The 23,174-nt window shown below is 40.1% G+C and overlaps 1 protein-coding gene across 2 annotated transcripts in view; it reads left to right on the forward strand.

Moving 5' to 3' along the window:
- FGGY (FGGY carbohydrate kinase domain containing) overlaps window positions 1–23,174 on the forward strand; it is an 88,592-nt gene that overhangs the window by 12,092 nt on the left and 53,326 nt on the right. For both annotated transcript variants that reach the window (XM_053469541.1, XM_053469540.1), the window contains exons 5-6: window positions 3,484–3,572; window positions 13,076–13,191. In XM_053469541.1, the coding sequence (XP_053325516.1) occupies window positions 3,484–3,572; window positions 13,076–13,191 (205 nt within the window). The remainder of the gene's footprint in view (window positions 1–3,483; window positions 3,573–13,075; window positions 13,192–23,174) is intronic.

The following is a 23,174-nucleotide window of genomic DNA, read 5'->3' on the forward strand; positions in this document are numbered from 1 at the left end:
CCCATAATTAACGCCGTTTTTTTTCTCTCTCGGAGGGTGGATATCAATTGTCTGACTCCATTTTCTCCCCGCATTACTTAGCTGGAATAAATCAGTTTTCCCTGAATGCTCGAGTGATTTATCGCATGAAGCTCCCTTTGCAGAGTAAACATATATTATATTATACGCTGGCACTCGGGTTCATTTTATTGCCAATGGCTGTAAAAGTTGTGTTTATGTGCGTTCGGTTAACCCCTTGCCTCCTAAAACAACAAAGAATTCTCCAGGGAGGTGAATAAAGTAATTTGGTATCCGCGTATCGCTCTGCCGACGCACGCAGGTTTCATGAATATCTTATAGTGGATATAGAGGCGAAAGGTGATCATTGTTGACCTTATTTGCATGCGCCTACCCAGAATCCCTTGTGGTTGTGGCAGCACCAGGAGATTTCTGAGGTAAAAACAGGCCTTCTGGCTTGTCTGGTATCTGTAGATGAGTGATTAATAATACTTCTACTACCCCCTTAATGTTAAGCGGAAGGGTTTTCCATCACCTTTACCCTCCATAACGTTGGTTATTGGTATGAATATCTAATCTCTTAATTAGTTATTTGGTATATAGAAAAACATTTTAGCGGTACTTTAGCGTTACTGAGTGGAATCGGTATTTGCCCCTTTTATAAGCAGAGGAATCCTGATGAAGGGTGTAAAGGAAAGAACGGGAGAAAATGGTGGAGAAGGATCCCCAAATACAGACTTTTTTACGTATCAGGACTTATAAAATGTAGATGGCTCATAGCCCCCAGCTTCTGCGCATGAGTAGTGACGCCACAAAGGCCTCCAAGGATTTGCAAACACCTCCCAATAGCTCCCAAGTGTCTGGTTTTCTGCAAGACAGACCTGATTTCGGGCAGTATCCCTCCGGCCTGATGGGCAGCTCCGCTTAATTTGGGCCGGTCGAGGAGATCATCTACTCGGCCTAATGAGCTGAGAAATTGATGGAGTTGCAGGCCTCAATCATAGCTCCCACGTGGCCGCCTCACCATGTAAAGTTGCGAACTTGGTTATGACATCACTAACTCGTGAGGGCGTAAGATAAGCGCCCCTGACCCCAACTATAGCCCCTGCTCGTCTATAGGCACACCCTGTTATCGGGCGGTATGAAACATTGTTCAAGGGATAGTTTAATATCCTTGACACCCCCATAACTATGGGAAAGGGGCACATGCAGAATCCCCCCCATAACTCTGCAAGGGACGCACCACCCAGATTTAAAGGGACCATGCAGTTAAAGTGCGGATGACGGCTGGAGGGTCCCTTCAAACCGGAACTGTCACTTCGGCAGATCCTGTCTATATATTATTAACATCACCCGCAAAAATGTTAACAAAAGAGACGGTAACTTTGTATCATTTTAGCGTTTAATAAATGTCCATTTGGGTAACTCGTCCTCCCTATTCTACTAAAAGTCTCCTTGGCCAAGGAGCGGAGGAAGCGCCCCGACCGTTAATAACAACCAAAGCATTTGTAAGAATCTCTAATTATGTTTCTCAGGCCGGCTTATCTCCGAAATAATAGACGTCTCATTCGTAAGACCGTCACATAATTATTTATTAAGATAAACCCCCCTACCCCCCCACACCTCCACAATGGGGCATTTTAGTTAGACAAAGAATAGCCGTGTGTTTAGGACTCCTCGTAGCAGCCGATAAAGTCCTTCTATCTCCCGTTTGGCTGACGTGGAGTCATATATAAAGATTTAAATATCTAGCAGCAGTTCCATCACTCGGAAAGCTCCAAGCTGTCAGGCCTCCTGATAACGGGGTGTTTCCATCCAAAATGATTATTTCTTTAAGACGTGGTCGCAGTTAATATCCCCTGCAGCCCCCCCCATATGCCCGACTTCTTTGAAATTTAAAGACCCTGCGCCAGACTTTTTACAGGTTACTATAGATACGTTTGCGTCTTTTAAAGATGATGTTCCACCTGCTCGCCTAATAAAACCTTCTTTTAAAACTAAATAAAGCAGCGTCTACGTCTTCTTATTTTTAATGCCTCTCGACCATTACATGCGATGCAAATCATTGCTTCGATCTCTGCATCTTCCATTACTTTTTGCATCATCTAGAAACATAGAACCTGCCAACAGATCGGCCCCCTCCGGCCCCCGTCTAGTCGCCAGTCTCTCCTGCTGTAAAGACTCAAACCTTAATCAGTCGTTGGTCTCGTCTTAGATTCAGGAGCCGTATGTCTATCCCATGCATGTTTAATACCCTCACTGTATTACCCTCTACCACTTCTGCTGGGAGGCTGTTCCACTCAACTACCACCCTGTCAGTAATGTAAAAATGGATTGCTTTAACCCCCTTGGGTACTCCAAAATTGGCAGCTCTTTATTCCAAGGATAAGGAGAATTCCATAGATTTGTGAGGCTGGAGTTCTGTTTCTTTTATAACTTGTAATAAAGCCGACGGAGTCTTCAGCTGAAGCCGATACCTTTTATTGGGCCAACAGAGAAAACATATGAGGTTACATTCATCTTCAGAAGCTCAGAAATTACTTCTTTGGAATTTCCCACTAAAATCGTCATTTTCTCTTGGGCCAATACGGCAATATGAATTTTTTTTTAATAACTAAAAGACACATATTGTGATCGGCACTATTGGCAAACATCAGCTCCTGTTGTTTGGAGTTCAGCGTTATGGGGGGAACCCAGAGATGGAAGATTATCGGTGAGATGTAAGGTCATCTCACATTCAAGTTTTACAAGATTCAGACTAAGACGCCGGAGATGTCAGCTGAAGGAATAAATAGAAACTGCCCCCCCCTTGGAGGTTTCGGTTCTCAGTACACGTGTAACTACAAAGAGATCACGGTAAGAACATGGACCGGAGGGGTAGAACACTTCTGAAGGATACCTTGAGGTTGCCGGTGGACAACCCCAGAACTTGTGTAGCATAAACCCAACGATGTAGACACAATGACAATGCGTATAATAATAATAATAATTCAGCCTATTTCACAAATGGAGACTTTCCTTATTTAATTAATTATTGGATAGAAACATTTAAATACGGGAGGGAAGTTTATTTTATCAACAAACCCTTTTATGTTTTTATTTATTTATTTATTTATTATTTTTAATTATTTTTTCTAATTATTAATATTTTTTTTTATTATTTTTTATTTATTTATTATTTTAAGGTTTGAGGAAAAAATAAAATGGAACCCCAATAGTATTGGATTAAATCCCAAGTAACAGATGTCTCTCTGGTTCTATAATTGACTTTATGCCGATTCATACTTTTTTTTTTAACTTAACCCAGAAAATGTACATTTTTCTCATCCGCAAAATATTAAAATCCAATATTTTCGACAATGTCTTTTTTTCTGGATATTTATTAAAAATGTTAGAAATTGATACATCTAACGTGATGACAAAAGTTTTTTGGATTGTCTATGTTCTGGAGTTTTTATTGAAGATTTTTTTTCCCTTTTTTAAAAGAACTTGCGCAAAGAATGTTGGGATAAATCTGGACAATTCTTTGATCTTCCCGACTTCCTAACGTGGAAAGCAACCGGGGTCCCGGCGAGGTAGGTTTTCCACAACGTCTGCATCTTTGGTTTAAACTTTACTATTACCGCGATACTGGCAAAAAGTACACTTTTTAAAGAAAAAATATCGTGGTCTTCGTTTTAATCATGTGACCCGTGTCAGCTTCCTCTCGGATCTTACGCTATAAATTGGCTTCTGTAGAATTTCTATGACAAAGTCCACTGAGTCAGGAAGCTAAGACTCGCTTACCCAATGAATCACAGCTTTACCAGTGTGAAAAGGATCAATCCATTTGTAAATAATACACCAAATTAATTAAAGTAAAGCTGTATTTAAAGGGGAAACTGCTAATACATTTTGTACCTAGTATCAGGTTAAAGGTTTTAAACATATTGGGCTGTTTCCTTTAAAAAAAATAAATTCTACTTTTTGCCCCATATGTTTTTGGGCAGCTATCTACCCCCCTTCCCCTTATCACTATCTACCCCCTATCCTTACTTACCTTGTTGCCGGAGTCCTGCGGTGGGAGCGGAAGGCGTCCGTCTTCCCGCTCTGCCGCGGTGCGCGCTTCACAGCTGAGCGCCAGAATAATTCCGGCGCTCAGCAAGGGGTGAGTGAGGGGCGCCGAGCGTTTTTTTTTTTTTTTTGTTTAACTTTATTTAACATCCTCCATGTTAAATAAAGTTTAAAAAAAACCTTTATTTACAATGGAGGATGTTAAATAAAGTTACAAAAAAAACAAACAATGTTTTAATTTAAGTCCCAGACGGTGCCCCTGTTGCCATGGCGTCCTGTGCGGCCGTACAGTTCGCACACCCCTAAGGCCGGCCCTGATGCCAACATGCCTCTGTGGGGTTATATTACTGTATACAGTGCTGGGGGTTATTACTGTATACAGTGCTGGGGGGGTTATATTACTGTATACAGCGCTGGGGGTTATATTACTGTATACAGCACTGGGGTTATATTACTGTATACAGTGCTGGGGGGTTATATTACTGTATACAGCGCTGGGGGTTATATTACTGTATACAGCGCTGGGGGTTATATTACTGTATACAGCGCTGGGGGTTATATTACTGTATACAGCACTGGGGGTTATATTACTGTATACAGCGCTGGGGGGTTATATTACTGTATACAGCACTGGGGGTTATATTACTGTATACAGTTGTGGGGGGGTTATATTACTGTATACAGCCCTGGGGGTTATATTACTGTATACAGCGCTGGGGGTTATATTACTGTATACAGCGCTGGGGGTTATATTACTGTATACAGCGCTGGGGGTTATATTACTGTATACAGCGCTGGGGGGTTATATTACTGTATACAGTGCTGGGGGGGTATATTACTGTATACAGTGCTGGGGGTTATTACTGTATACAGCGCTGAGGTTTATAATCAAGTAGATTTTCCATAGGACTTTTCCTTTAAGTTAAACAAAATCATTTTAAAAATTGAACTGTTACTTTAAGTTGGTTTGAACTGGGGAAAAAAATCATTAACGTGTTCATTTGAATTTTTGCCCAAAACCGATGAAAATCTGCATCCCTGTAATTCGATCCAGAAAACCTCTGGTCCCTTCTTTAAACCTTAAATCCAATTTTCTCTGTTTTGCTGAAACAAGATCTACTTTGTCTTAAAACTGCACAAGAGACATTTTTTCCCCTTTAAAACTAATCTTCATTTATCATTTTACTGATCTTCGTAGAATGCTTACCGTGTCTGTTATCCGAAGCCAAGAGATTAGTTGCATGGAAATAAGGAACGATTGTTTTATGAACTTGAAATTCTATTGCAGGACTCAGCTTTTGAACAGATGTCTACAAGTAACCATAATCTTCAATCATAAGAACTTCCCATTTTACTTCCTTGCACAATTCTAATCAAATTAAAGGGAGCTTGACAACCGTGATGAATACAAAACTTTTTTTTGGCATCTTTTTTCCAAAATATATTTATTCAAAGGAATCCCGATTTAATTCATGTTTCCCTCGGTCTTTTGCTTTAGTTTTTTAATAACGTTACTGTTACTGCTTAATCCATGGAGCTGAAGCAAGCATTTTGCTGACCGCAGGCAGATGGCTTATTTATTTGCCTGAAGGGTCGTGGCCACAGCCTGCTTCTAATTTTAGAAATATTTGAGCCCAAAAAGCACGTTTCAGTCCCAAAGGCTTCCATGTTTTCTTCACAGACTGGCCCTTTAATGATAACAAACTAATAAAGAGTACAGAAAGTATCCAGGAATGGCTGGGCACGGAGGAGGCAATTGAAAAAGTTTGGCCTCGGCTGGTGCTTCTGCAGTCGTTGCCACGCTCGGCCAGGACTTGGGCCAGAGCCTAATTTGAGCTTGGCTCAAAGAGAGTGGAAAAGCGCAGGTTGGAGCCGAGCTGGCCCAGACATCTCCTCCACTTGGCTGGCACCAACAATAAAATTGTAACGATAAATGGCAATGAGCCCACTGCACAATATCCATACTGCCATGAAAATAGAAATAGGCAAACTTCTTCTAGTGGCCCCACCAAGCCCAGTTGTACATGTCTCCTTGGTTCCACTCTAACCCTCACCATGACCCATGGTGATATCTCCTTCATACTGTGTGCTACACAGGGCCCAAGGGACAACTGTTGTTGGCTCCTAAAGCAAACAAGGGCCAAATAGATCTAGTAGTGGTTATTACTGCCTAAAGCCATTGTGACACCATAGTGGCCCAAGATCTTTAAATTAGGGTAACCAGTAGGGCAGACCACCCCTTCACTTCCATTGCCACTCTTACTGTGTCCGCTTTAGTATTTTGGTACATATGGACCACTGCAAGGTCTTTCCTTATGTGGAAAGTCAGTGGGGCTCAGCTTGTGGTGTCCCATTATGGTGGACTCTTCTGATCCCAGACATGGAGGAGATCCCACTCAATGCCCACGTTGTAAGTTATCCCAGATGCCTCTTGTGGCCAGATTTGGAACTGCACATTTAAAACACAAGACCATTTTTATTCTCACAATAAAGTTGTCCAGATGGTATCAAGATACCAAGATACCCCATTTATTTTTAACCACCTTTACAGTGTTATTATCTCCCAAAAATAATATGTAGCATCTGTTGCCTCCGTGTTCGTCCCTCCCATCCATCGAAATGTTTTTCCTGACACCTACTCCCTACTGTGATCCTCAACATCCCTATATGCATTTTTGAACCTCATTTCCCAAGATACCGAGCTGTTAAGTAACATTTGTTAATGGTACTCAGTGTTCAAAAGTGTTTTTAGGTGGAACAGACGGAATTGTCTCTTCCTTTGTTGGGTTGCGAAATATCTTGATACAGTGTCTTACCCTTTGATGTGGAACTGGTTATATTCATCGTATGAGTTCAGAAACTGACATAATCATATAATCTTATATTTTTGGAGCTTCAACACTCTATTAAATCTTGTCCCTTGTGAATCTCGTTCCTTTTCAACTTCTGCGTCTGTTTTATATCTGATTCGTAATAACAATAGCTGAACAGCTGGAGTCCAATTCCATCCTTACCAAGCCTATCATAGCCGGCCATTATCCTGGGGGGGAATAAGGACTCTAGATTTTGATCTGGGCTTTATCATGGTTATGTGCCTTAAAATGTGTGCGTTCTTTACGTTTTTAACGCATTTACATTATTTTCTAATATCTGTAGCTGAGAAGGTCATGTGAATGAGCTGTCCTGAGGCAGGGTGACCTTGGGAGAACAGTGTTTGTTTTTGTAAAATATAGTGGTTTTGTTTTACTGCTTTTTGCATAAAATCCCATTAAAATGCCACTAAACATTGCAAATATCTTTCTTAGTTATTGAAAACAATTTTTTTTTCAACATTTTTTTTAAATAAGCTATTAAACTTGGGATTTTAATAAAATAGCATGTACTTTAGAAGTTACAAGCTGCTTTCTTTGGATCTGATTACTAAACATCAATGAAGTCCTTAAAAAAGGTCTATGGGGAGAGGACTGACCAAGGACCATTTAAGTCCAGCCATAAAGCAATAACCTCAATGTAGCTGGTGAGTAGTGAGTCCCACTCAGCTATACCATGACAATATGAGTGGCTTTCTAAGCTCACAGACCACATATTGATTCTTTCTTTAGTGTAAAAAAAATAAATAAATGAGAAAACAAAAAAATATTTATGGTCTGAAACTATGGTTTTGTGTGTTTTTCATAAAAGTTTTGTGTGCCTTCTTAAAGGAACACTCACTGTTCCAACAGCACAGTTTACATCTTTCCCAAAAAATATATATTTTTTTATATTCCAGCTTTCTGAAGCATCTGGGTTTTATTTATTGTAACTACTTTAGATTGAATTAAAACTTTATAAAAAATAAATAAATAATAATAATAATATATATATAAAAAAAAATATATATATATATATACATACAATATATATAGATATATAATTTTTTAATATATTTGAAATATATTTTTAATATATTTAAAATATAATTTTTAAATATAATTAAACGTAAATAAATTTCATATATATAACAAATAATAATATATTTAATACAAATGTATTTGTTACATCACTGCAGCAGTAATGTCATGAAAACATTGAACACTAACCTTTTTATCTTATTTTGCAAATGCCAATCAAATCTTGCATCATATGGAAACTATTAAAAGTTACTAACTGACACAAAAAAAGTATATATTTAAAGCTTTATCAGAGGATATATGTAGTTTAAAAAAAAAAATATTCCATTAACCATTGAGTACTGAGGCAGATCATTTGCACGGAATGGGTTAAAAGGAAGAAATATTGGTGCCAGAAGCACTGGAAGAATATTTTGTATTGTACTGTTCTCCGAGTCGAAAGCCAGACAGGTCACACAGAAGATGGAGGGGGAAGCGTCTACAGATATTTCGCTGGCAGCCGGCCACCAACGCTGAACTCCGGACCAAACATGAAGTCATCATATAAGATTGGAGTCCCGCTAACTAAGCCTTGGCAACGGGGCTTCATATGAGAAACTAAAGACTACTCGATGAACGGTTACAAAGAGCGAGCGGCATTGGCCCCGTGTTTTAATATAAAGCACAGCCATGTTATATTAGAATGGATTTGTTTCTGATGGATCGTCCTCTCGCCTTAAACAGACCAGCGGAGCTTTCTTCGGCTTGTTCAGTGGAAACGTTTCCATGTCTTGTGGTGCGGTTTAGTACTTTGGGGAAAGGGCGATAGCGACTGAACGTAGTATTTTGTTAAATACGTTGATTTGTGGCTACTTCTTTAGGAGTTTTCTGCTTGGAAAACCTGTGCAGAAGTTTCAGTTGGTGCTAAAAAAAAAAATCAGCAAATTTATAACTGACATTGCCCCCCCAAAAGTATACAAATCTTAAAATCATCATTTTTTGGCTTATTTCTACAGACTGTACTTTAAAACACATAGGTACCTTTATACAATGACGGTTCATAAAGGGTGATTTCACTGTCCCATTAAATATATTTTGCGCATGTACGATGTGATTACCCCCTGGCGGATGGGAGAAGGTGTTGTCTGTCCCGGGGTCTCCCAGGAGGTTATCCGAGAAGCTGTGTTAGCCTTAATCTTCAGGTAATTAGTGTCAGACTAATAGTTTAAGTATTTACGGCAGGCTGAGCTCTCCCCCTTATTTTAATGACGCAGTGAGAGAAATCTAAAATGAAAGCGATGGGATTAATATACTGTATATCGGGTTAATATACTGTATATCGGGTTAATATACTGTATATCGGGTTAATATACTGTATATCGGGTTAATATACTGTATATCGGGTTAATATACTGTATATCGGATGAATATACTGTATATATCTGATTAATTTACTGTATATCGGGTTAATATACTGTATATACTGTATAGCCGTATGCCTACCCCATGCATGTTTAATACCCTCACTGTATTACCCTCTACCACCTCTACTGGGAGGCCGTTCTACTTATCCATCACCCTGTCAGTTGTAGAACAAAGGCAACATAAAATAATTTTATTTTCCAAACAAATGTGCTGTCATTTGTACACACATTATTGTTGTGGTGCTCTGATACATACTGTTTCTATACACATTATCGGGGCTTTTAGGGCAGTAGAACCCTGGGATACCCTCATACCCAGCAAACATTCTGACCTCCTAGAAAAGAGGGGACATCAGGGGAGGAAAGGGGGCATCATGGGAGTACAGAGGGGCAACAGGGGAGGAAAGGGGGTTTCAGGGGAGGAGAGAGGGGCAACATGGGGAGGAAAGAGGGACTGGTCCTCCTAAACAGAGACATTGGCAAGTATGCTGGTGCATTCTGAAAAATTCTACAGCAATAAGTCTGGATACATTGTTTTTGATTGTGGTTGAAATTACTAAAATAAAATCCTGGGGCCGATGCTCCTTTAACATCGCAGATCGGTTGGGGGGCTTCAGCTTTGTCCCTCCACTTGGGGGGCTTTTACTTGAATCTTTAATGAAGCCACGAAATGCCAAAACACCGTAAAGCCGTTTCCCCGACATTATGCAGAGGAGCGGATTTTATCTAATAACGGGGAATATTGAAGCTCAAACTTCAAAGCCCATTCATTCGGCGGCCGCGAACGTAATATCATTTAGCAAACCCTTTGACCTTTAAAATACGTTCTTTTTCTGATCCGTCAGAAGCTTCTAACAACAGGATCCAGGACCCCCGGCCTTAAAGAGTTCAGGTAATTGTCCGTGTATTGTGTCCATTCTTCATTTTTTTTGCTCTTAAAATAAAACTTGAAAGGCTACCTGATACAGGCGCCTCTCCGATACGCAGAGCCCTTCCACCCCCGCTGTACGGTTTAAACAATTATTAACAGAATTTGATGGCTCATTCATCTTAAAAAAAAGTCAAAATTTGGTTAAATGTCATGGCAGGTCCTCTTCTTTATTTATATATATTTTTTTTTTCTCAAACAATGTAGGTTACAGTCCGGGAATGCGATAAAAATGCATTGTGTTATATAGCGCCATCATATTCCGTAGCGCTGTACAATGGGTAGACAGGTAGTATAGGTAGTATGTGACATAACAATTTGACTTACAGGTAAGGAGGGCCCTGCTCACAGGAGCTTGCAATCTAGAGGTTTTAGTTGCAGTTTTTACAGAGGTAACAATTATATTCATTTCCTTTGAGTTCTCAAAGTCCTTTCTGAACGAGCGCCGCGTAAAAAATCAGGACTTTGTAATAACCTGCCCAAAGTACATCTTCCAGCCTTCTCAGAGCGCCAACACCCAGTGCTATTCTAATTGCTGGCACGCGCTTACGATAGCCTTTTATAAGAATATATTACGCGCCGAGTCCCCTAAACCAGACAAATCCACGGGGAAAACCATAAAAACAGGTGAAACCTCACCACATTGTCCCAGCTCTGAAGACCAGAACATTCTTTCTTAAGGGGACATTCTAGCCATGATATTATTATTATTATTATTATTTATAATATTTATTATTATTTGTTATTATTAGTATTATTATTACCTACTATGTGGCGGGGAGGTCTAAGGAAAGCCGCTGGGCAGGCGTGCGGAAAGTGCTCCTATTGGTTTTAGTAGCGCACTTTCCTGAGAGTGATTGGCTAGTGTATATGAATTTACTGGGGCAGATCGGCCCCATTCGGCCCCCGTCTAGTCGCCCGTTTCTCCTGCTGTAAAGACTCAAACCTTAATCAGTCGTTGGTCTCGTCTTAGATTCAGGAGCCGGATGTCTATCCCATGCATGTTTAATGCCCTCACTGTATTACCCTCTACCACTTCTTCTATTGGGTCTCCTTAATTAAATCAAATGTCTAATTTATATACAAGCTAAATACCAGACCATACTTTATATTATCACCTACTCACCATAATTAATGACGCTGTGACCATGCGAAAATTGGTCACGTGATTTATTCCCTAGGCAGTACCCTAAAAAAAATTTTTTTTAAAAACGCCTAAACTGAGCATGAAAGGGTTAACTATCTATAAATAACATATCACCTTTATCTAATTCACTAAAATAATACCCTCAGGCAGCCGGTCCCGCCAGACTGGGTCTCCTATGGCACATTGTAATGTCGGAGTGACAATGTATCTCTCTTTTTTTAAGTATTATGTATCTGTTGGAGAGTTACTAAGTTACTGTTAGAAATGAATAGTTTAGGAGCTCATTCTAAAAATATGGAGGGATGTCCCCATTCAGTCCCTGCCCACCTATCATGAATTCACGAGATTAGGTTTAAAAAAAAAATAAAAAATTGCTGTTAATGAAAGCAGTCGGATGTTGAGATTCAGCAATTCCTAAATTATTAAAAATAATTATTAGCATTGAGAGCGTGTTCTGAAATAGTTAATTCTTGAATGAACAGTAGATCAAACAAGCTCAGGCTGGGAGAGACCCGACACGTTTCGCCTTTCAGGCTTCTTCATAAGCAAATTGTATTAATTGTATTAAAAAAAAACAAAAAAAAGTCCATTATTCTATAAAATTTGCGTTGTGTTCCATCCCAATGAAACGTAAATTTTAATCGCGCCGGGAGTCCCGTCTCCGCAGCCCCAGGTGCTTCTGTAAATGTGTTTTGGCCTGAATAATACATTAACATATATATTTGAAATGATTCTAATTTAATTATACGTCTTACTTTCATCCACTGAAAACGCAGTGTTTGTGCGGGCGCAGCGGGGTGCCGGAGACTCGTGAGTCCCGTCTGGGACATCTAGACCATTAGCGCGTTTTAGCTGATCGCTCATTCATATTTCTCTTTATTTGCCACTTAGCCGTGCTGAAAAATTCATGAACCCAACCCGACAGACAGATCCATACCCACATAAAGTCATTCGCCGGCAGCCCCTTGTATTATCCGGATTACTCGCGGTCTGGTGACGTTTCGATAAATATACACAGAACGGAGGACCATTCCGCCTAATTCCCCCCTAAATTGGGTGCATTGGACAATCTATCAATTTTTCATGATTTTACTTTTTAAATTAAATTTAAAATATTAAGCCTAAACGTGTTTAGATAATATTTTCATACCTGGTAACTGTCCGGATTTTTTAATTTTTACCCCAGTCTCAGGGTGAAGGGGCAGATTCCCGAGGTCAGGCAATCTAGAGCTGCCTCCTTCATATTCTACTCTGAATTAATGATATCTGAGCATCCCAAATGGTGCTTTTCTTACTGCTATATCACAGCTGGAATCCCTGCTTGAATACAGGTGACTTCATTTCAAAAGACCACTATTAGAGCTATTTATTATTTAGTAAATATGATGGAATCGTCATGATGGACTATTAAATGGTTGGTGACTTACAGAGTCAACTTGTTTAGAAATCCATTGTTGTATTCAGCACCAAAGTTCCCGTCGAGCATATTGGGCAGCTTTCACTAATGGTTCCCCATTTTATGACCATCTGAGGATAGAAAGGTTTGAAACTTCTGCCCATTTGGGCTTTTGAGGATATTTTGGGGTTGGAAGCACCTGGAATAATATATATATATATATATATGAAAGTACCTTTCTGTGTTTTTTTCAATCTATAGATCTTTTTGCACGCTGGTCTGTAAATGGACCTACTCACCGGAAAAGGGCTGGGATGACACTTTTTGGAAGGAGATTGGATTAGAAGACATTCTTGAAGACAACTATGCAAAAATAGGTACGTCCATGTTTTACATGTTACAAGCCTCCTGGGTCATAGTAATTTGATTGGACCTGACACTACAACACTATGTAACGAGAATATGGTAGCCCTAGATTAAGTCTACTGCGTGCTTGATACCAGTCATGGGCTAGGGCTTCTATGAATTGACCTCTTTGGCTCCTTCATGCCCTTGAAGACTTCAGTTCTTACTCTTTCTGGAGAGGGACCAAGAAGATCCAGCACTACTTTGGTTTTACATATCCCTTTGGGAAGTGTGGCCCCAAAAGAAGAAGAAGACGGGAACCCAATGGTCACCTTACAATGGCAGAGACATCTTCAGTTGTCTTCACTAGTGTGGTTAAAGCACTTTACCTTAAATCACAATAGTTCCATAGGTAGCTCAACTGATTTCCTTGAAACCACTCAACCAAGGCAGCTTGAAAACCCATTTTAAACCCAACGCACGACCCTACTCAAGTTGACCGCAAATGAGCCAAACATAAAGTTTGGCCAAGTTGACGGCCAAGTTCTCCTACATTCCATCAATTACCAAACAATGATTTGAAAATATGCCACGGAGTGGTAACGGCCACTTGCTTCTAGATACTAATTTTTGGGGGAACGATAACATTGATGATATAATAGTCATTTTAGGGTATTCTGCATTGGTTTTAGGTGGAAATATCCATATTTTCTAATTCTGCCCATTATTCAGCGGCACATTCTGTAATTCTTTGTGAGCGTTCGACCTAAAACACGACCAGAATCTTTGGCAGTGACAATCTTAGACTTTGTGAATTGGCTGAATATGGGTCTTTGTCTACACCCTACGAAAGAACAAGGTTCAGAAAAATACGTAATCACTTCTGTTCAACATAAATTTCCAGCCTAAATCTCTGGATTTTATTCCTGTTTATGTTAGAAATTCTTAATTTCGCTACGTAGACTATTTCATAAACAAATAGCCCTTTAACCGAAGTGATATTTAAAGGGTTAACCCTGGGGGTCCTTGGACTGTTGACAACTATTTTATTATTGGCGAGTTTTTCTGGCTATATATATATTTTTTATAACCGCAATTTTTTATTTTTTTTGTAAAAAAGGAAATTTAGCAGAAATAAAAAAAAAACTGAAATACATCTGTATATGTGTAAAAATTCCAACAAAGGCCAAAAAATACAATTTTACAATTAATTATTTAAGAAGTCTCAATTAGATGACAATGATGAATTTCTACATAAAAAACTTTTGAACAGCTGGAAGACTCAGCATAGGAAACAAATAATACTTATTAATATATCTGTGATTTAAAGGTGCTGTTCCACTTGGATAAAAGATAAATTGCAGAGCAACTGAACCGTAGCCATTTAATGTTTAATTAACCTATCTGCGGAAGAACTTAAGTTTACCATGAATAGTTGGGATAGAACAGGTTAATAGTGGAACCGTTTTTTTTTTTTGTTTTTTTTTACTTTACTGAGAGAGTGGTAGATAAGTGGAGCATCTTCCCAGCAGAAGTGGTAAAAGCCAATACAGTGAGGGAATTTAAACGTGTATGAGATCGGCATATGGCTCCCGAATCCAACGACTTTTTTTTGCTATATTACTCTAATAATAAATGTTAAGGGCCTTGAAACTTCTTTATTTAGCTTGTAATTAGCCAATTAACTATAAGAGCCATAAATAATGTCCAGCGCCTGAAAATAGTATTTTAAACCCTGGGAAAGTAATAATGACCATTAAAAAAAACCACCCGGTACATTTAAACAGTGTCCCTTTAATAGTCCGTTAACAAAGGGTCCATCTAACGGGTAGAGACTCACCCAGTGCCATTATCAACCGGTTCTAAATTTAGTCCTCATGAAAACCCTAACTTGTAGTGGCTCTTAAAGACAGCATTTTTAACAAAGTGCCCCCTTTGATCTATTTCTGCACTCCCCGCAATTAATAATGACCACGGCAGAGTTGTAAACACAATCCGGACTGTGCTTCTATTGTGCGATCAGAGTTATACAAGGCCGTGTTTACCAGGCGCATTATTCTGGACAACTCGTTCTCCATGATTTCATCGTGTATCATCTCAAACCAGAAAAAAACACACAATTAAAAAAAAACAAAAAATCTTTTTTTAAAATTTTTTAATGGTTTTCCATCAGGGCAGCAGGAGTTTACTCTGGGGCAGAGAAAAATTTCAAAAAAAAATCATATTGGCGATCATCTGTCCGGATGAAAAGAAATATTAACCTTGTTTAACCAATAAAAAAAAAAAAAAAAAAAAAAATATTAGCTGAAAGCAACTAAATAATAAAATAATTTTATTTTATTTTTTTTAAATTTGCACAACATTCCGACTTTATTTTTTATACACTACTAATTAATATAACATTCTTTTGGGTCAAAGTCCCAGCTTTAATATTAATTTCTGATTGACTGCTCCTATTTTTAGTAAAAAAAAAAAAAACCCATTTTTTAAAAAGTTAAAGTTAATTTTTTTAAACCTTCTTAGAAAACCCAACAAACATAACAAAAGTTGTGTTCTATGGCAGTCAGAAAGGTGCTAAGGTGGGGCACTTAAATCTTTATTATCTGCATGTCTTATACTAAAGGTAACGGTCCAGCTATGACATCATAGTAACGATCCATTCTCATACTGGTTCCTAACCGCCTTCCTTAATGAGCTCACTAGGAGCGGTATATATTCTCAATCTTTTAGAGGTTAAAATTAAAGTTAACACAAAGTTAAACTCTATGGAGTCCACATTAACACCTCTGTTTGGAGTCGGGCGTTACTTTTATGGTCTACATTTTTAAATTGTATGAATCACATTATTTATTGCAATTTCTTTAGTGTTTTTCTTGGCTCTTTAAACTGAGGCTGGAGAACTTGTTCGTTTTTAGCTTTGTAGCATGTTTTAAACAAATGACAAAAGGGCTATTTAGAAAAGGACTTGGAAGAAGAAGCACCAGAAGGTTGGCTTTCAAGATGTCTTCTCACGTTCAGTGCCACCACTGGCTTCACGTCTTCAGAAATATATATTCTTGGAGTCTGTTCGGCAATTTGCCTCAAACAGCCCAAATGCAGCCCAATAGCACAAGCAAGAGGGGCTCGTTGGGCTGTGGAGTTTAACATCTGGCAAGAAGGTTGGTAGCTCCCAGGACTTTTCGTTTTGGAAGAAATGATCCCACTGATCCAGAGGGATGCGGAGAAAGATACAGGCCAGGCTAGGTGGGTCAAATGGTTCTGGTCTGCCATTACATTGATTAGTAATGATGATTAGTAGCGCCTACTCCATAAATTTGGGCCAATAACTGGTTTTATCCATGAAATGCCTCTTGCTGCCACAGGAAGAGCCTTAAAAACCATGCAGTTGGTCACTACTCTACTGAACATTCCCATTGTGGCTTACTGGGTTACTTCTGTGCTCCTTCTATGGACTTACTAGACCAGCAGTGTCAGTAGTGGCTACTGGCTAGTAATATTTCGATAGAACAGGCCAATATGCAATGAGACGTGAACTTTGACCCTCATAAGGTGATAGATGCCACCCTCCTAACCAACATTCGGTTTCTCATCATGGGATCATGACCACGCTGGTTGCTCTGATAATGTATGTGGGGGGGGGGTTGTGACAGCATAGCCCCATTTCTGTAGTACATACAGTTGCCAGCAGCTGTGCATTGGAAGCCATGGCTGTCGGGACTGTCCTGGCAGATTCGAGACGGCTGGCAGCTATCGTACAGCAAACGAAAAAAAAAAAACTGGCGCAAACACCCAATCCGTAGCAAATAAAACTGGAAAAAAAAGGCTTTCTTTGTACTGCGCTTTCAAGTGGTTTACCAAATCACATTTCAAAAGCATTACTGTCATTTTACTGTTCTCTGTAAAAAAGGGAGGCTCGGGATTTAATTTATGCCCATTTTTTTCCACAAGGAAAAAAAAATTTGTGTAACATTGCAAGTCTGTGGTATTACATTCATTTATTTTTTTATTGCGTTCTGTACAAAGGACTTCTGTGTTTTGGCAGACAGGTCACTGGGAACAGAACCATTTTTTTTCCTTTTTTAATTTTTTGTATTTTTTTTGTCTTTTTGGCATATTAATTTTTTTTCACAGCTACACAGCCAACTACGATTATGCTGCCCCGAAAAAAATAAGTTCATGAGGGACAGATAAAAATACTGTATTTATTTAATATGCCCCGGCGTGTATTCAGACCCCCTGCCGCGACACTTTTTATTTATTTTTTTATTTTTTTAATCTTTTTTTTAACATTCTGGCCAAATTCTATTAAATATCAGTAAATCTTCACTTCTCGTATTCCCCTCACAAAATGTAACCAATAAGTGTATTGTTGTCTGTGGGGTTTGTTACGTCTGGTAAATATCTGGTTTCCGTGACAACCACATAAAAGGTGGAGGGGGGGTCAGCGACATAAACACACTGTACTTTCTAAACACAGAGCACGGCAAATTCCAGATTAGGCTTTGAAATGCGATGAAAAGGGAGGGGGGTCCAACTGTACTTTCCTGCGGTAAATTTTGTGCCCCAATAACTCCTTTTTTGATCAAATATAAAATTGTCAGTGGAAAGAAAACACTCAATTTTAACCCAGTCTAAACTCTTGAGGCGTGAGGCTGAGCGCTAACTTCCATTTTCTTGTGCATGCTGGGTTTTCTTTTTTTACGGTTAATTGCGCGTACAATTTGCGCTTTATTGTGTTTAACCCCTTGGCTGCTAAGCCATTTCACACCCTGGTGCTAAGCTAGTTTTCGGCATTTTGGTGCAGCTCACGTTTAAACGTGTTTCAAGTAAATTTCTTGGGAATAAACTATACAAACCATATATTGTTTTTTTCAGCACACCCAGCAGATTCCAAATATACCATTTTTATATGTGTATGTCTCAATAGGTTTGCAAAATACAACCAAAAATGGGAAAAAAGTGTAATTTTTCACTTCCAACTCAATAAAAACTAGTTTGTAATGTTATTTTTCTAAACTCTAATATCAAAACCTGTGTTGCTAAATATTTGTAGTAGGTAACCGGTCTAAAATAAACAGACATTGAGAACAGAAGACTGTGTTTTTCTAATATTTTATTGCTAAAAGTTAAATTTACTAGACTATCACAAAATTCATCTTTAAATTTAATGCATGGCTGCCGTCAATTAAACAGCTCTAGCTGCCCGGGATGTTAAAATATGCCAACAAAACTATATATTTTTAGAAACTACACCCCCAGCCGCAGCAAATGAGGTCTTATTTGTATTTGTATCACAAATCTGACTTGCACAATAAATAAGTGAATATCACACAAATAAAAATAAAAAATAAATAAAATTAAAAGGGACAAGTTCATTTATGTCTTCCGCACTCCAGGTTTGTCCTAGAAACACATGCAGCCCCTCATTTGATGCGCCAAGGGGTGTAGTTTCTGAAAATATATACTTTATGTACCATAATTTAACTTCCCAGCTGTCTAGAGCTGTCTAAATGCAGCCATCACCCCTAAATGTTTTAAGACAATTTTTTAACAAGATTCTCCAATCTGCCATATCTGAAGTTAAAGTGGTCTAGACATCTGGGAAGTTAAATTAGGGTACATAAAGTACACATTTCAAGAAACTACACCCCTTGGAGCTTCAAATGAGGGGTTACATGTATTTCTAGGTTAAAAGTTAAGTTCACAGATAATGATGGAATATGTCACTTTGGCTAGAAAATATGTTTTTTTCTAACCATAGCGACATGTTCATTTGTGTCTTGCGCACTCCAGGTTTGTCCTAGAAACACACGCAGCCCCTCATTTGATGCGCCGAGGGGTGTAGTTTTTGAAAATATGTACTTTTTGTGCCATAATTTAACTTCTTACGTGAGCAGTAATTCCACGTCAAGGCTTCAACCCTAATTACTGACCATTCACACGCCTTTCATATCTCCATTCACTCACAGAAGCACACACCATACTTTCCATACATTCACTCGCAGAAGCACACACCATTCTTTCCCCTAACAATCCCAAAGAGATGATCGTAAAGGGAGAAAAAAAATCACTTTTACAGCAAAAATAAGTTTTGCAGTAAAAATGCAAGGGGCTCCAGGGATGACATGGTTAACTTACGTACTACAGGCTATACGGCTGATTCGGCCATTTTTAAAAAGGGAATGTGACTTTTTATAGCTGTATGATCGCTGTGGTAACATTGGCTACCACATTTAGCTAGAATACTTAAACTTTTTTTTTTTTTTAAGTTAAACCAGTTTATGTTTAGATAATTTAATTTGGGGGTCTCTAGGCAATTTTGATCTTTATTTATCTGCCTTTAGAGACCCCCAAATCATTTTTTTACTTTTTTTGTACATTTTTATTTTTTTAACATAATATTTTTTATTCTTTTTTTACAAGCATTATACCGTTGGAAAGGTGAGGCGATTACCTTTCCAACGGTATATGTTGGGGGTATGTAGCTGCTCAGATGCCTGAGATACGGGCATCTAAGCAGCATGCCCCCCATACCGTGAAAACTGACAATTGTCAGTTTTCAATAAAGTTGCGCGGTGACGTCATCGCGCCATTACGCGCGACGTCACCGGCCGGATCGGGTGGTCCCAGTGATGCCCTTCAAAATGAGGGGCAGATCGCCGGGGTAGGTGGTGATGGGGGTCCACAGACCCCCATCAAGGTAGGAGAGTGCTAGCGACGGCATGGTGCCGTCGTTAGCACCTGACTGGGACTGCTAGCGACGGCACCATGCCGTCGTTAGCAGTCAAGGGGTTAAAGAGAGTTTTCCACCCAGAAACGTGTATCTTGGATGAGAGCCCCCTAGGCCTGGCCTAGTCCAGCACCCCAGCTGCCCCCTATTACTTAACACAATGGTCGCTGCCTACCAAGCTCAACAGCAGGATATGATGTCATATCCCGCGTGCTCCACATGGCGTGCGGAGTAAAAACACTATGGAGGCCCTGCCGGTTGGCACACTGCTCCGTAGTATACATGGGATGGTTACAAGGGGGATCTCCGAGTGGTGGCGCCCAATAGGGCGATGTGCCCCCTGTCACTCCGCACAGGTGCTGCCTCCCCCCTGAAAATGGCACCCTAGACCAAGTCGCCCTAGATGAGAAAAGGTCACTGATTCCACCTACCCTCGTATAGTCATACACTTTTATAGGTGGATAGAACATTATAAACATTACGGAATATCGATAAGGAGCGATTCAGATACAAAGTGTTAAAAAGAGGGCAATTGTCAAGAATATTCCGTTGGTTATTATGGTGATTGCTCAACATTCACCGATTTAAACTAGAAACGCACTTTTTTTGGTCCATTTCTTCCTATTACTTTTAAATACGTAAACCCCGTCCAGAAACGATTCATCAAACACATCACAATCTTCTCCGGGAATTCTTTATGACCCGGCAGTCATGTGAGGCAAAGCGAAGGCGCCGATATGTTGAAAGGCTTTTTTCCATAGCGGAGTAAAATGGTAGCATACAATTGGGAACTAAAGATGTCTGAGGGAATGTTTTGTGTCCCTTTTACCCCCTTGGGTATTTCAGTGTGTTTCTGAGGAGCCACAAGAGACTCAGATACCCCCCCCCCATGGCCGTGACCACTGGGTTGTCTACACCTGACTTCGGAAGATGAATTAGCTGTCTATCGCGGGACAGGTAAACGTGCATAATATTTCATCACGTCTTGGGTTGACCTTTTAAACCAGATCTAAGTGGAAATCTGTGGGTTTTTTTAAGCTGATACCGTGACGTCTGAACGTTACACGGAGATGTAATCAGCATTCAGCAGCTGGGTGTCACGGACTGGGTCCAAGCTAATGGCTGGAAGGACCCAGCGCGCCCGATGTAGTTTGCAGGAGTCACGATGCAGCAGTGGAGTCTGGGGCAGGGCCTGGTTGCAGGGTGACCACACTCGCCCAGGCGTTGAGCACCTAGGAAGTGCAGCCAAACACCAGCGCCCTGATATGGCAGCAGATGGAGTCCAGAACAAAACGAATCCTGCAGGCACCCTGGAGCAGGCATGAAGCATAGCACACGGATCACGAGCAGGATGCTGCAGGCTGGGAGAATGGAAGCTAAGCAAAGGGTTAATAGAGCAGACACAAAACACAGAAAGGGAAAGGGAGACCAGGCAAGAAACATGATATGAGATGTACACAAGAAGTGGCTAGAAACATAACATGAATAGCATAAAGAATAAACAGGCACAAGACGAGGAATAAACATAACTAGACAAGACATACATAGTACAGGGCACAACAAAGGACAGGGAAGAAGGCAAGGAACACAGGGGAAGGAGTGAGGAGCCGGAACCCTCGGACGCTTCTCCTATAAGCAAGGATAGGACATATTAACAGGGACGTGGGGAGAGGAGAGAGGAACCGGAATCCTCAGATGATTCAAGGAAGAAGGGCAAAGGTACATAAAAGACACACAAACATGAATACAGAAACTAGCCTAGGACTACATGATAACTATTGGAGATTCCGTCACATTATATGGCCATAGTATGCTTAGCCCACCACTACGCCAAAGTACTCCAATGACGGTGGGTCCTAACGCTAATCCCTGCAGACAAGATACAAAACAAACCACACATGTAAACAAAACACAGCACAGAGACATACCTTAGACTGCAGACTGAGACTGAGACAAACAGAACACAGGTGGGGCACACCTAATAAAGGAAGCAGAGCTGAAGCAAAGAGCCGGAGCAGAAGCAAGGAATGGAAAATAGAACAAAGCAAAAGGAAATCCAGGAATGGATCAAAGCAAAGCAGAGAAACTAAAGCAAGACAGAAATGCAGCTCCGCAGCCAGGGCAGAACGTAACACTGGGAGTCTGCTAGCTCAAGGACAGATGGCTGACCGTGGCACAGACTCCTGCCATCAGACCATGTCCTATCTGGAAGCCTGAAGACAAAAGTGGCTAAAAAGTCTTCTTCTCCTTGGACCACAGGGAGATGCCACCCGTTCCGAGAAAAGATGGCTGCCATATTGTTTGGATAGCTGTTTCATTGTGTTGTGGGGCAACATTAATGCAAGAGAAATAGAGTTGAATAGCCCCCCAAAAATGTATGAGACGGGCATATTAGGGAAGAAACCCAATGGAAGGGGACAACTTAGAAGGGGAGAGAGGCCACAGGTGTATTGGGGCATTTTCCGCCCCGTATCAATAATGTGACCCCGGTGGACCTTGTGTAGGGCGACCATTGGGTTTGTAGTGGTCCTTATTGTGTTTCTGTTCTACCGCGTGTGTACATCCCGTGATACATGTTTATACTTCATGCAGCTGACTCCGGGAAGAAAAATGCAGAGGCAGCAAAACACGCCGTAAGCTTCTGTTAACCGCCTTCCAGCTGTACGCTCCTGGCCTGCTGGGAAAACACGAAACTCAGCTTTCGACTGTAAATAGATTTAGAATATCCTAAAAAAAAAGAGTCACAAGCGTATTCCTGCTCCAAACCCACCGGATAAGATCGGGTCACTATTTCCTCCCCTAACTGAGGCTTTTGTCTCTACTTATCCTGGAATTGCCCCCTGACACCCTCTTAAGTCTAAAATCAACTTATATTTAAAAAACAACTTTTTTGTTTTTGTTTTTTTTAAAGACCAATAAACATAATTGCAATAAATTATAACAACCCCCAAATGGCCAATATTTGTGTATACTTCCTGGAACCTGTTGAAATCATACAATATACCCCCCAACACCTTTGTTGGGGGTGTGGCTTGAGGTACGGAAGGGTGGGGCTGGAGGCAGGGCCGGCACAGGATTCTCCGCCTACCTTACCCGAAGAGCCACATGGGAACCGCGACGGAGGTGCTGCAACAACACAGAACCTCCATTAATTTTACTTAACCCTTTGTAAGACAATACAATAGGCATGTGAAAAAATACACTCTAATAAATAGCCCCACGTGCCCTTTTCTCCTCTGCTCTTTTCATGGTATGAGGGTATCACAGGGTTAAAAAGGCCTAAAA

Source organism: Spea bombifrons, chromosome 6 (assembly GCF_027358695.1).
Source record: "Spea bombifrons isolate aSpeBom1 chromosome 6, aSpeBom1.2.pri, whole genome shotgun sequence".
Lineage (NCBI taxonomy): Eukaryota > Metazoa > Chordata > Amphibia > Anura > Pelobatidae > Spea > Spea bombifrons.